The sequence below is a fragment of the Pagrus pagrus genome (assembly GCF_965226575.1).
Source record: "Pagrus pagrus genome assembly, chromosome: 2".
NCBI lineage: Eukaryota > Metazoa > Chordata > Actinopteri > Spariformes > Sparidae > Pagrus > Pagrus pagrus.
In genome coordinates this window covers 14,697,878-14,713,612 of record NC_140186.1, presented here as the reverse complement: position 1 = coordinate 14,713,612, position 15,735 = coordinate 14,697,878, and the positions used below count along the sequence as shown (strand labels likewise).

Below are 15,735 nucleotides of genomic sequence, written 5' to 3'. Positions count from 1 at the left end.
TATGTAATGGAAAGACAGATATTTGTTGTATTATATCTGAAAACCGTATATCTATATCTGACTACAACTGAATAAGTTCAATCAGTTCAATACAACCTGAAAGGGTACACTCAGTTGCATGTTTTGATCATATTATCAGAATCTTAAAAAAAAAACTGCAGTAGATGCAGGTGATCAACCACTTTTTGCTATGAGTAATATCTGTGAGTACAATTCTCCTTTAGGAACGCATACATTTCAATGTATCAGCAGCATTTATGCACCCTCTCCTAGTTTCTAAAACTGTTTTATTTTGCGGGCAACATTAAATGAAGGCTCTGAGATGAGGTGTCTAATGTGTTTGTCCTTAGATTGTTGATAATCATTCAGTCCCCCTATCCCCCTTTCATTCCCCCACTCTCCTCTCACTAATCATCTGCCCATGCTCCCTGATAGATATCATATATGAGAGCTATTACTTAATTTTTGATTTGCTCAGGCTGTTTCCCCTCAGCTGTGACTGCAGCCGTTTATGGTGTGATTGCTCTTGACATTTTAATAAGAAACTTTCCTGTGCTGACCCTAAGGTACCCACCGCTATGTGTTCTGAATCACAAGTGAAATGTAAGAGAAACAGAAATGCAACTGTAAACATTCAGAAAGACAGTGCAGTGTGCCCTTTTCAGTTCAGATTCATGGTATCCATCCTTGGCATGTGTTAAGACTCTACTGAATTGTAAACAACTCAAGTAGACAGAGTTTGCCTCTCAAATTCATGTGTTTACACATGATTATTCAGTCTGTATTTTTTCACTCCTTGAACATGAATTTATGTATTTGTTTTTGAGTTATGAACTGAACACGGGGTGTTCGCGACAGTTTCCCTCATGCATGTGTTTTTGTGACAGAGCAGGTGTCTAATCCCACAAAATGCAAACATTCTCCACACTGATAAGCAAATTCGCCAAATGAATGCTAATCTCATTTTTGAAGAACCACAGACCTCCCACTCATCGGTGAGCAACACATATATTTGTCTGTCGTGTTTTGTTAAGCATATGCATATTGTTCAGTATCAGGTGGCTTACGCTGCTCTCTCCTCTTTGAATGGCAAGGGTAGACCCTTTCAGGATACAAGGCATGATGGAGGTTATAAGAGGAGGAGGTCTAATTACACAAACTCTCAAATTATCAGAATTCTGGGATAGAAAAGCCATTTAACAGCAACCATTTTAACAAAATCATTTACAACTTCCCATTCCTTTTTTTTTTTTTAATTGAAAGTACTAGCTTCCATTAAGGAACTCAACCGCATGAACATTAATTTATTATTCCATTCACTCACATTGAACCAGAATCATTCAAATGTTTCAGCAATACTGCTTAACATTTAGGATGCAATGTGACTATGATTATCTAACTTTTGATCTTCACAATATGGCACAAGTGTGAGGACACACAAACATATCATTCCAAAACTATGGACATTAATATTCTGTTACAACAGCCTCCAATCTTCAAGGGAAGCTTTCCACAAGATTTTGGAACCTGACTGCAGGGATTTATCCCATTTAGCCACAGGAGCAGAAGTCAGCTCGAGCACTGACGTTTGGCGATAAGGTCTGGCTCTCAGTTGTCCTTCCAATTCATCCTTGGTGTCGGGTGGTATTGAGGTCATGGCTATGTCCAGGCAAATTCATAAAAACATTTCATTATGGACTACATGTGCGGAAGTTCAGTTTTGACCTTGGTGAAAGTAGCTTTCAACAGCTTCTCATGGGCTTTAATTTGTGCTTGTCAGCCCTGCTATGTTGAAGCATGAAAGGGTTCCCCCCAAATTGTTGACATACAGTCAGAGGTGTACTAATATCTTGAATATCAACCCAAACGTGTCCACGTAACCACATAGTGAATCTTTCTCTTTATCTTTCCACCTGTGCATCACACATAACAGCTTTCTTGACTGACCGCTGTTTCATTCTCAGCATATCTCCTTAGCCTACATGCTCCCAGCTAGCACGCTAATAGCATCCTGGTAGAATAAAATCTATGTATGTAAATTGTATGTCTGAAATGAAACACCCATAACTCCCATAGCAGAGTAATCTAGAATATTAATATGTAAAACAAAATCCCTCACATTTAGAGCTTGAAACCACCGTGGCACTGCATGACTGGGGAGACAAATAGTTGCCCCACTAACTTATAATGAGCAGAGCCTTTGCTATCTATTGGAATTCCAGGTCTATTTCCTTTAAGTGTTAGTGAAATACAGAGGGAGTGTTAGAGGAGAGACGGTGGGGGTGGAGCATGGAGGGAGGTGAGATCTGAAAGATTGAAGATGGATTTCTGTGGGAGTGGTGTGTGGGCATTAGAATGCTGATGGTGCAGGAGAGACTGCGACTTGGGAAATCACTCGTCTGTATCATTTCTCCACTCAAACCCACCGTCAGAATCAGTTTCGCTGTTGGGCATTCATGAGTATCCTGAGGTCTAGCACTCTCTTACACATATTCTATGCATATGCACCTGTATATGCCATCAACCAGTGATTGCTCCTCAGTACCAACAAAAACATCTTGCATTTACAGGAATATTTCTACCCAGTAGTTGATGTGTTTATATGTTTTACACACTCAGATCAGTCCCTTCATTCATTATTTTATGTTTCTAAAAGCTCAGTGTAACCAGACTTTTTATTATTAGATTACATCAAGATACATTGAACAGACAGAGGATTGTTTTATGACTCTGTTGGCTTTTACATTTGTGACTTGCATCACAAATGAAAATTGGTAAAATTACACATTTATCGCAATTACTGCATCTCGATCCTAATGTTGTCTGATGTAGTATAAATCTTACAGCTCTGATTAATTATACATAAATATATGTATATGCAATCCTAGTCTGTTTTAATCTATGTGACATATAAAATAAGACTTCCACTGGCATATGAATGCATTGTTTCAACATACTAATACTGTTTGTATAAGAAACTAGTGCACTATACCATTCTGTGTTATACAAAATAATACAAGATGTGACGGACATCAGTGGCACTGCATTCCTGTTCCAAGATCAATCCTTGTATATGAACATTTTACTGATGTCGTTATTTCTTATAGTTCTTCTTTAGTAGGTATGTTTTACCTCTTATTATCATACTGTGTCACTTTCCCAGGGCGGTCACACTACAGTCAGAACTTGGTCAGAACTAGTATTAATTTATGACACAGTGATAGGCTGAGGGCAAGGAAATTAATTTTCAAAATGCAGCTCAACACCATTCCCCCCTTCCACTCCATCACTTTATTTACTGCAGTAAAAACATTGGTGAGGTAATGACAGTAAGGCCTACAAACTACCCAGATCTACCTTATAGTGTATTCTTATAGTGTATTCTGCCACACCTTCCTTCAGTGCTGCAACAGCGCTAACATAGTGTAAAGATAGTTCGGGCAATGCAAGATTTTTATCGTCCCTGATTCCTCACCCTTGCCACCAGGTGACAGGATAGCAAGGTTACACAATTGCAGTGATGCAAGTCTGTTCTCAACTGAGTGAAAAAGATGCAGTATTCACAATTCAAAAATGCCAAAGTGTATCAGCCTTTCAGAAAAGCATTCAGACATTTTGGTCTTGTTTTGCATCTCAGTACACATCTCATCACATCAGTGATCCAGGATTATAGCATTCTGAATAAAGGAGTGCTTGCAGAGAGTGTGGGCTTCAGGTTGTTTACAGCATTTGCAGACCTGTCATGTCCACTAGATTGGCCAAATCTAGTCTGTTTCCAGAGGCAATAGTGATGGATTATCTGCCCCTAGGACGCCATAATTCACCATTGTTTTCCTCCACTCTCTGGACTGGCAATTAAGTTTGTAATTGCTGCAGGTTATTTAAGTGCGAGTGACGGACTTACATATGACTTTTTTGTTGGTTAAATGATTTTTCTCTGTCGGTCACAGTTCTTCACTGCCACAGTCTTCTCTAGCCTCTCTTGTGCTGCTTAAACATTTATAATTCAAGAATACGGTGACAATGTTTGCTTAGCATCTAATTACAGACAAAGGCTTGAAAACTCAAACAAAAGTCTGTCATCCATGTTGTTAATTAAGTATTTTTCATTTTAATGCCTTCATTTTTATGTATGAAGAAATGATAACTGAACCAGCAAGACAAGATTTTTGTCTGTGTTCACATACTCATGGGTGGTGTGCATACATTTTATGCTCTTTTAGTTTGTATAGACCTTACTAATGTTTGATACTGAATTTGCATTGCACATGATGTTGAAGTATTAAAGAAATTCGAATAAAGGGGGATGAATAATGAACAGCAGAGCTTTTACTTTTTTTTTTTCCATTTTGCAGTAATTGTTTCTATTACAATTACAATAGCACAACACGATAAAGGTTAGGTAACCTTACTTTGAAACGTAGTCAGACACTGATTACAAGTTACATGGCAGTTTTTTTAATTAGGAACGTAATCCATTGGATTCCAAAAAAATGTAATGCAATCTAAATAATTGTGGTAATTTTTGGATTAGTTCAAATTCAAACATTGAAAATATTGCACCATATTAAAAAGTGTGATGCCACCACAACAATTAAAGCTCCACAAATATATATGTTTTTCTCTTAATATCTCATATATTCATACATCTCATATCATGGTTGCTGTGCAGTTGTCATATATTAAAAACATAATCTTTAACGCAATCAAACAATCCATGACAATTTAACAATAATGTTTCAAATGTAGTCTGGCCTGATTATAGTTACTTATATTTTGTAATGTGATTATTTTTTCAATGGTATGTCTATTTACTATCCAACCATGAACTCAACAATAACAAAAATGTATTAAAAAGTGAATTAAATGTGTTAATATTTATGTTTAGGCTATAATTTTCAAATTTACACTAAAACTCATACTACTGCATATTTGTATGGCAGATAATTTAAACAAATGCAGGTTCATACTGATGGACTATGAGACTGAAAGTTGCCTCAAAACAAAAGAATGGTGATGATGCATGTGTGGGAATCATATTTAATTTCCCTACAGTGTTTTCTTGCCTGTCTTGGTACTGGTCTCATGTGACCTACTCCCTCTTCGTATAAGATAAAGAACTTGTGTGATGTGGTTTCTATGCTTTTCCCTCTGGCATCTCATCAGATATCCCAGTGAGTAGCATCAGGGTCCATTTACTGTCTTATAAAACAACCAGTCCCCTGCCAGTTTGGTACAAAACGATTCCATAAACAAAGATATAAGTCGCTAAGTCCGCCCTAGTAAAAGGCCTTACGGGAAAAATGACACCTTACAAGCAATTTACACTCCTGCCTATTGAGAGTTCAACTCCTCTGTTTCACTCTCCCTCTTGCTTTGCTTCTGCCTCTGTCCTTCCACCCCCATTATGTTACTACATCATATTCATTACAATGCTAACTGATATGTAATCATTGCCAAATGTGATACAGTGAAGTCATCTGCAATATTATTAATAATATGACCTCTTCCCCGTCTCTCTCTCTGTATTCTAGTTGAGAAAGGCAGTGATGGACCACATCTCAGACTCTTTCCTGGAGACCAATGTCCCTCTGCTGGTGCTCATTGAAGCGGCTAAGAGTGGAAACGAAAAGGAGGTCAAGGAGTACGCCCAGGTGTTCCGTGAACATGCTAACAAGCTGGTGGAGGTCAGTCATGAATTATGCATGAGGGCACATGCATATACACACATATCCCTTTTCTTTTTCACCTGTTCAGAAATTAAAGAGAATCTGCAAGTTGTGTGCAAATATATGAGCGATGCAGGTCAGGTCACCATAATGGTGCCTCAAAGTAAACTTCGACCAATACACAGAGGTATGATCTCACGATAAAAACTTTCCCCATTAGATAGGAAGAAAATACATTTATGCCTGAAGCCTAAATACACATATTAGAAATGGACTATTTGAGAAACTGCAACACAGAACACATTTGCATTCTTGAAGATCAAACCATAAATGAGATATGTAACAATATATAAACTTTATTTAACTTGAACCTTTTTAGACAAGCACACATAGGCACACTACCTCTAGAATTCTGCACCGACCTTGTATGCTTACTCTTGCTTTCACCGGTTAAATGCCATACATATAGCTTTTCTCCCACACAGTGGAGATACAGTTTCTAAATCCTTTCAATGTGGCCACATAGCAAAATCGAGGTACAGTACATCACGCTTCTAAGCATGCTCATCCTCTGAACTGTCTGTGCACATATGTGTGGTTGAAATCACATTCCAAGCCACAACTTGAAGCTTCAAGCACCATTGACTTTGTGGCACGCAGCTTGTTGTGCAAAGCTCAACCCCTTTGAGCAATGTTGCTGCGTGCACCTGGAAATTAGATCTTTTTCTTTCTTTTTTTTTTCCTTTTTCCTTGCATTGTGGTGATGCAAATAGGCAATCACAGCTACACCTCACAAATGTGCTGTGTTATTTATTAAAGTATAATTTAGACACTCCTGGATAAGAGATGAATGTATGCATGTGACATCGCAAAAAGATTTACGCAAATGTGCACCTGCCTGCCACTGCACCACCTATCTAAAGATACAAAAAAGAAATATGATGATCACAGCAACTGTAAATAAAGCTTTCAGCTGTTTTTTTTTCATACTTTATGTACTCATATATAGTGGTAGATTGTTATTGTTTACCTGTGTGAGACTACAGGCATTGAGAGTCTGTTTATACAAAGCTCTACTGTTGTCTTTTGTGCCTTGGTTTGCAGCAAATAGTCATACAGTTATGCAATGCAGGAATCTGACTCCCACTTTGAATGCAAATTTAATCTAAAAGAAGATAACACAGTCTTTCAGACAAAATTGAGAGCGTCCTGCAGCAGGATTAAGATACAGTTCATGTTACTGCCACATGCTGCCGGCACACTGACCTTTGTAGGCCAATACAGTGAGACAGGTCAGTAATGCAAAAGGAAGGTGTTATTCATCTTCATTACACATTAAAAATATGTACTGGCGGACTGAAATCCAAAAAGTTATTTGGTATTGAGTTGATGGAGGATAGCAGGCAATGTAATGGCTGCTCAGTTGTGGTCAGATGATCATTGGGGTGTTTCATGGTGACAACCCAAGAAAAATCCGGTGCACACAATTGGTTAAGAAAGACAAGATGTCTAAGAAGCAAGATCATTGTTCTTGATTAGCCCAGACAACTCCTGAATCAGCAGAATAAACCCAGATTGACAAGTGCGAAAGCAGTTTCGAGAGGCCACTGTGAAGGACTTTCAGTCGAGCTCAAAGAAGTAAATCATTAGATGACTCAGAAAGGGGAGTCAGAGCCTTTGCAAGGTCGGTCTCAGCAAGGTAGGATTACCTCAGATAGAGATGCGGTCAAGGAAAACTTTGATAAACTCCTTTTCCCAAACTGCATGCCATCTATGGAGGAGGCTTCTAGTTTTAAAAACAGGTATGGCAAGGTGCACATCATTTTTTGGGGTATCATACAGAACAGCTTACTGGGGCTGGAACCTCAAAACACTTCTTTAAAACTCAACCAAACTTTTGGAAGAGCAATGCAGTCCCGGTTGTGGAGCAGTGGACTAACATGATCTTGCAAGGATACTAGATAAGACATGCAAGTTTGCCCATCCAGTCTATGTATGGTTTGTGGACTGTGGTATTTGGGGTGTCTTGGGCAGGTACTGTGAAAATATGTCATGAAATGTGTCGGACTGTTACTGATTCACAGATTCATTTAGCCGCTGTTTAACGCCATTGACGATAGACTGTCCCTAAGACGTCTCACCTCTCATCCAAGACGCTTTTTCACTTCTGAACTGAAGAGAACAGAACTGAAGAAGCCTCTTAGATGAGAGGTGAAATGTCCTCAAGAAATACAATATAGCACTTAGTATTACCATGACCTGGATGACTGAGAACCTTCATCAACCATTGTAAACATTGTGCAGACTATCCATGATTCACAGGCACAGGTCATCTTCACAAACTGTGAAGAGGTGATGTAGAGGAAGGGATGGTGTGCTACTCAGGTTGGCTTTTAGTCTTTTTGGCACATTCTTTTAAGGTTTATATTATCTCTTATTTTAATTAGGGGTTTGGATTGAGTTTGTTTCTTGGTCTTCCCATCTGCAGCGGGGTAGGAGGTAATGTCTCGAGATAAATTCCTCTGCCCTTCAGTTGGCTTTGTCTTTTGTTCTCACGGCCCTTTAAAAGGAGCCTTTAGAACCCTTTATGCGGGCATCTCTTTACATATTGTCACTTAAAACAGCACTGCTGCTTCCTTTGACATCAGCTGAGAGAGTGAGTGATTTATGTGCCCTTTTGGTTTGCCCCAGCTGTTTGCTGATGAGGGAGGATCTGAGTGATGCTACAATCAAAATTTGTCCTTTGCATTCAACATGTTAAAACTTTGTTTACCCAGGGACATTTTAAGTAGATGCATTCTGTTATTCTCTTGCAGGTTTTTGTCCTGTGTATCTGTGAGGTATACAGCAGTTGTGTGTATACCAAGGAGATGGAGAGTTAGCCCCTGTCCATTGGCTGTGCAATTAGCTTATCACAATCTTGTGTGTTGGCAGGCATGAACCCATGTGCAGCTATTTGTGCACAATTTTAGAGCAAATCATTTAATCTATTTAAAAAAAGCAACTTTTGTGCATATAATTATATTCAGCAAAAACTACCAATGTTCACAAAACTTTCACTTAGATAGAATATGGTACATAATCATTCACTTTAATGGCTAGATTTGTTCAGCTTTGTTCATCACAAGGGAACTGTTTATCATTTTGTATCAGCAAATTTGTGGCAACAAATTAGCTAAATTGAATATATTTTCGTTAAAAAAAGGGTTAAATATATGACTTATAAATGTCTCTGCTTGAAGTGCAGCAGAATTTACAGTACAGCCTTGTTTGTTATGTCCATGGCAGTGATCTGTACAGCATTGTTACTAAAAAACAATATCCATTCATCTGTTTTGACACAAACCAGAGAGTTAGAATCTTGAGGAGTAAGAGTTTTAAGGTGTTGCGATACCGCAGAGAGTCTCAGAGTCAATCAGGGCTAGGAGGCTCATGTTAACAAGATGTTACATCCCTTTGGTCCCCTAATGCCTCTCTGGCTCACATTTTGCACAGTGGTTCACAGTTAGCTGGACTGGTTACATATTAATGTATGTATAGTAGTAGGGGCTTCATTCACGAAGCCAATAAGGTCTCCTAAGCATGTTTCAAATACAACAAGCTCTATGGTCAAAGGTGGAGCCCCGGATGAGTACATGTTGGTTCATAAGTCCATAAAGACTTATAGAAAGGAACATGCGACTGTTCCTTCCTTTTAATAAGATAGAGCTCTACGGGGTTAAATATGTTTATCATACTGTAACTGGTAGAGCAGCTCATGCATACACATTTCGGATTATGAGTTGATGGGGTGATTCGTCAATAAAGTCTCATTAGACGTCTGCAGCTGGTAGAGCTATAGTTAGAATGTCTTTTTGGCCAAGTGGTGGAGATGAGTAATTAGTGTGGTTGGACATGAACTATGCTGTCATACATTAAGAATTAAATGAACAATCTTATTAAAAGAACTTCTGGAATCACTATTCTAACTAATGTGATGTTTGCATATTACATTCACTTTTTATTCATGCAAATAAGGCAACATTGTAAAAAGAGAACTGAAAATTATACATTCACTGAACTTCCATCTAAAAAACAGTGGATCAAAGTATAGTTGCTCTGAATGTATGAGTACTTGATACCTCCATAAGATACCTATACGATCCATCCTTCAATCAGACAGTCATACTGCATTTCTGGTGCCTCATTTTCGCTAACATAGAGTACAAGCTATATGGAGGTGCAATGCAGAATTTTATCCTTTAGTCAGGGTGATCATGGACATTACAGGTCCTTGATAGCTTAATTGCTCATACACTCAAGGCTATGTTATATACTTGGCAATATCATTGTCATTGCTGTCATCATCATTATTCGCGCCTTCACAGACACAGTCATCATAACCACCACCATCACAATATTCTAATATATTAGGCTAATTAACACCCTGATCAATGTCACTGCAGTCATCTTCCTGATGTCAGGATGGAACTGTCTTGAGCCAATAGCCTGGAGGTTTGACTTGGTCAGCAGTATAAAAGTAAAAGGAAGGGCCTCTCTCTATTTCTATTTTGTTTTCATTTGATTTTGTTCCATTTTGCTCCACACTGTTTAATATCCCTCTTTTCTCCACCATTGTTCCCTGCTCACCTCAGCGAAGAGCCAAGTTCACCCTGAGGGCTCTCCTAATCACATCATACTCATTATACCATCTTGACCAGCGACATGAAACCACTAATTATTTAAGCCCCGTATATTATTGGCTTAAAGACATGTAATGGATCTGTGAAACTTAATACAATGAACCTGCAATAGTCAGTGAAAGCTTCTGTAGGACTCTAAAAATATATATTTTTTCATTGTTACAGCCTTTGTGTTTATTCACTTACAACCTTTCACATGTGCAGTTATACGATGAAATCACACTTACGGTACAAGCTGACATTTTTGCAGACAGACGAAAAGACTCTTGCATTGCACTTGTAACATAACAATAATTTTGGCAACATTATTTGTTTGGAATTGCAGTATTTTAACTCCACAGAGACATTGGATAATTTCAGCTGTCTTCATCCATAGAGGAAACTAGGTAAGAGATGGTGGAGGTGTATTAAAAGTAAGTAAGCCGAGAGCATACAGACACTGAGAATTAGAGAGCTAGTTATTCCTCTGTGTTTGGTAGGTAAAATTGTGCACATCTTTGCATCATTGGTCTATTAACACAGGATTTTACAAATTAATTCCCCAGGCTACCTTTAATGAGAAGTATATAATCCTAGCCCATCAGCAATCCAGACATTTTTCCTGTTTGAAAGACTTAACAGCAAACACAAGTTCCCTCTCTGTAATCAAGCCTTTTCTATATTGGTGTTTCTGTGTGAAAGTTGAAATGAATGCAATGTTAAAAGTAAAAATATTGTGTTGTAATATTTCCCCTCTCATTCAAAATATCAGTTTGTACGCTTGGTGTCTCACATGCAAGATATCAGAGACAAACTCTTGTATAGCTTCAATGTTAAGGCTCAAGAAAAGTTCAATTTTCCTTTATACATTCATAACTTCTATATAGACTACCCTTTATCAAATCATTTATTTCATGTTTAAAGTATAGTCGTTTGGCTGAGAAGTATCACAGCAATTATCAATATTTCAAGTCAACTGCTCAATTCTGGCTGCTATTAATGGAGATAGTATTTCTTTTCCAAGACGAGTGAGAAATTATCACATGAAATTATTTGATTTGCTACAGCATTATTATAGGTTGAACACTGGGCTTTAAATTAAACCTTGAAATACAGTGTCGTTGAACATTTTTCATTATTGAGGGACTCATTATAAAATGTTGCCTTTAATATCTATATCTATATATAGAGAGATTAATTCATTAGGTCTCGAAAATCAGGAACATAAGCACACAAGTCTAGACTTCTCATCCAACACAATGCATTTTTATCACACCCCATTCACCTCTCATGTGCTCACATGGCTAAGAGAGTACAATACAAAGTCCCTTGACCGTCATATCCAACCATCACAAGTACATGTGCACAGATAATTGACAGTGCTGTTATTCACCTCTGTGTAATTCAACATTTGCATGCAGCTACTTTGCGAGACTGCAGACGTTTATCCCAGCTGAGGATTGGTCAGCATCACTGTATTTAATTATTGATCATTTTTGAGAATTGATGTATAGTAGACTTAGTATAGTAGAGTTTCATTCCCAGGAAAAGTTTTTCACATGTGTTTTTTTTTTTTCTCAATGCTATTTAATTTGACTTTTTTTTTCTCTGTTCGAATTTGTTGTTGTGTTTCGTTAGTGTATCATGTGATGTTTATATGTTGGATGTTTTGCATGTAAAATTATGTGTAGAAGCAAATAATCTAAATCAAACCTAACTAAAAGTTTATAGTGCTGGAAGAAATTCTGATCTATCACCAGAGCTCTGCCAATTTGTACTCCTCTAAAGCCATTACTTCCCTTCCCTACCATATCTGTATATCTGTATACATTTGTAATGCATTTCTTCCCCATTGAACACCATTCAGCACAGATGTATAATAATCATTCTTTAGTTTTTACTTCCTTATACTGTACCTGCCTGTTTCATTGAGGCTGCAGGCCGCGCTCTCCATTAAATTAGTGCTGCCCACACCGATATGCTCTTGTTAATTCAAACACAAGATGAATATCCAATCTTTTAAAGTTACCATGGTTCCTTTTTTATTGCCACTGCAGTGGGAATGTATAAGTGCCAGCAATTCTTGGACATCTAAAGGACGTTACGCTCCATCACTATTCTAATGTCAGAATGAGGTTTTCGTCTGACCTTGACTCCATCTTGGAGCCTTTCTCTTGAACAGCTCCGGTGTTATGAAGGACACCTCCATATCTGCTTTATCTCTGACAGTGCCCTATCTCTGCAATGCTTGTTCAATCAAGAGCAGAGTTACTTAATGGGTAGACAAGTCTCTGTACAGTACATGCACAATGTACTCTGGTTGATAAGACTGCATGGCTCCTATTATTGCTCTTTTCAAGCTCCCCCGATTAATGTCTTAGTATTTTGTTTTGATTATGATTAACCCCCCATGATGTGCTTTTGTACTTACATTTATTTCATTTTTTTGTGAATCCCTCACTATCCTACTTTGAAGTATTTTACTTAAGTCCCTCGCTTAATTTAGCAGCTTTTTGATACCCGATTGTTTCAAATGCTGCTATAACAGCTTAATCCCTAGAGCTGTAGATGCTCTTATTATTCACAGCAAATCTATTTCCTACATCAGGAATACAATTTATTATGTCTGTGGTCAAACGACTTCCTCATACAGTACTACATTAAACTATGTTATTCCCTTTACCTTCATCAATTCACTAGCTTTTCGTACTTTGGATTTACAGCAGTGACCTTACTTTGGACATGACCAGAGTCAAGGGGAAAGACATTCCTCCAGTGATTATGCATAATCAATACAAAGTTGAATGTAACCAATACTGAATTGGCCTTCAGGGCTCAGCGACATGTGACAGAGTGCAGCAGTAAATATTATTATGGGGGCCACTGCATTAAACACTTTACTGGACAGTTAACCAGGAAGTGGATGGATCGCTGTTGGAGCAGGTCTATTTGAGATGACCCGAACCTGTAGGCCAACATTAATCCTCTCGTTTCATTCAAAGTTATTAGCCTCAATGGAAATCTGCCTTTGGAAGATGTAGCCACTGAAGTGCATAGAAAGATACATCACACTCCACCTAATCCACCTAAGGTGTCCCCCTCCCCTTTTGGAGTTATTTTTAGGTGAGCTCATAGCCAAGAAAATGTCAGAAAGAAAAGAATGCTGATATGCAAACGTTGTCTCACTGCAACAGATTAACATCATTTGGATTCTTGCAGCGAAGCCTTGGAATGAGTACAAATCTGTGCACTTTGCTTATAGAACACATTCACTTTAATTTTTCTTTGTTTATTTTAAGCTTTCGGCCATATTAAATGGTATGAAGTAAAGACATCAGTACATAGCAAACAATTGAACCAGTCAAAACAGGATCTTTTCACACTGATTTACACACAATTATCCATTATGTTAAAGCAGATATATGCATTTAGTTGATTGCTTTGAGTCTCTAAGTACAGTATATAACTAATCTTCAGTAGTAATCTCAACATGAGTGATAATACTGGCATCCAGATTCTACTAAATGTTTGTAATTAGAGTTGCAATCATGCAAAATTAATCACTGTCGTCTATCAAAGGGTGTGTGACCACTAGGCTCCTTCTGGGTTTTCGTTTTATTTTTAAAAAAAAAACAGCTTTTAATGGTTTTATAGCACTAGCAGGTTCCTCTGTCTGCCTGTGCCTTTTTTCCCCTGAAACCGTTTTTCTTGTTCTGGTCACCTCTGAGTACTTCAATTTGAAATCAGCACAATATTTGAGATAGACACTACTTTTCATGCCTACACTAGAGGAGATGTGAGTTAATGCTATTGATTACCACTAAGGAAATGGAGGAAAAACACACATTTACCACAACAAAGAGAGACATACTTTCTGATGGGAGCACATTGGGTGGACGCTGAATCTGCCTAGTACTTAAAGTTACACAACCAACTGGTGATATTACAAGACTTTACCCACCACTTGCAAGATCCTAGGAGTGTTTTTTTTCTGGTGCTTGTTCCTTCTTCCCATCAGAGATGTCTTGGACACAAGACGTCAGTTTCTTACACATTGCAAGGCATGTCAGAACATGTCAGAGTGTATAGTCAGTTATTAGAATTCAGAGACAGAATTGTGGAGTGGCATAGCTCTGAGGAATAGTACAAAAGGGATTTTAAAGTATGGGGCGTATGAAAAAATAAGCACAGTAGGCTCCATCATCAGGAAGTAGGTGGGAAAAAACAACAAATCAAAACATCCCGTTGATTGACCCAAACTGAGCGAGAGGATCCTCGGTTGGCAGCTAAGCTCAAGAGAGTATAATATGCTGACGATATCCCTGATAGCCCCAGAGACTAGGTGCCATTCTGATATCACTTTGGCAACTTCTTTCTGGTGCAGCATGTTTGAGATCGATGAAATTGGACACCCATGGCAGCGTCATAAGAATTAAGAAAGCGTTCCTTGGATTCAAAATTAGTAGACGCCCCGAGTGCAGGGTGAGTCATCAACAATGTTTTAATCGTTTTCCAGGAAATTACAGACTCTAAAATAGCATAAAGAAAAAAAAAAACAGTTTTTTGCCATACGCCTGATACTGGTGTGTACAAAAGATATAGAGCAAGACATATGTGATAAAAGCTCTAAAACTTGTATTTTGACATATGTTGGAATGTTTTTTGCACCTTTCTTGTCTACCGACCACTCAAAACACTTCACAACACTGGTCACCTTCATACACTGATAGACTGCCATACAAGGTGCAGACATGCTCATCAGAAGAGACACAGCACACAACTAAGTGCTTCTCTGCTCAGCCATTCATACAACCATTCACACACCATTGAATAGCCATCAGGACCAATTTGGGGTTCAGAATCTTCAACGTGCAGCCATAACCAGGGGTCGAACCACCAACTCTCTGATTAGTAGACGACCCCCTCTATCTCCAGAGCCACAGCCACACTAGATTCTCAGTTTCTAAACAACAAGTTCACCAGATTATCAATGTGTTCATTTTCCAGCACAGGAACATAACAGTAAGTGCTGCATTCAGTTAGTGCTGCATACTTAGAGAAAATGTTGCCGTTCACAAATCAAATTTAAGGAGAAACCTTGAAGAGACCAACATGATTTTCTTATAACATTTTCCATGAAACATCTAAATCACAAAGAGCACATCAATTTTCTCCTGAAATAACCCTAAGAATCTCCAGCCTTGACTGCCAAAGGCAAAATACTAGTTTTTGACTGTCAACACCTCTAGGCAGCTTTGTCTTTATCAATTACTTATTTACATTGGAAAGGTATTACAAGGTGCAAGAGAATGTTTACCATGCCAAAATTATTCAGTCATTGCCACTAAAGATTAGTCTGAGAAACCTGTGAGGACTGCAATATCAAGAGGAAAAATAAATAAATC

The 15,735-nt window shown here is 38.1% G+C and overlaps 1 protein-coding gene across 1 annotated transcript in view; it reads left to right on the top strand.

The window, feature by feature from the left end:
- The window catches only part of ctnna2 (catenin (cadherin-associated protein), alpha 2), a 322,519-nt gene that overhangs the window by 240,652 nt on the left and 66,132 nt on the right, over positions 1 to 15,735 (top strand). The window contains exon 9 of the mRNA XM_084366449.1: positions 5,535 to 5,687. Coding sequence (XP_084222575.1) covers positions 5,535 to 5,687 — 153 coding nt within the window. The remainder of the gene's footprint in view (positions 1 to 5,534; positions 5,688 to 15,735) is intronic.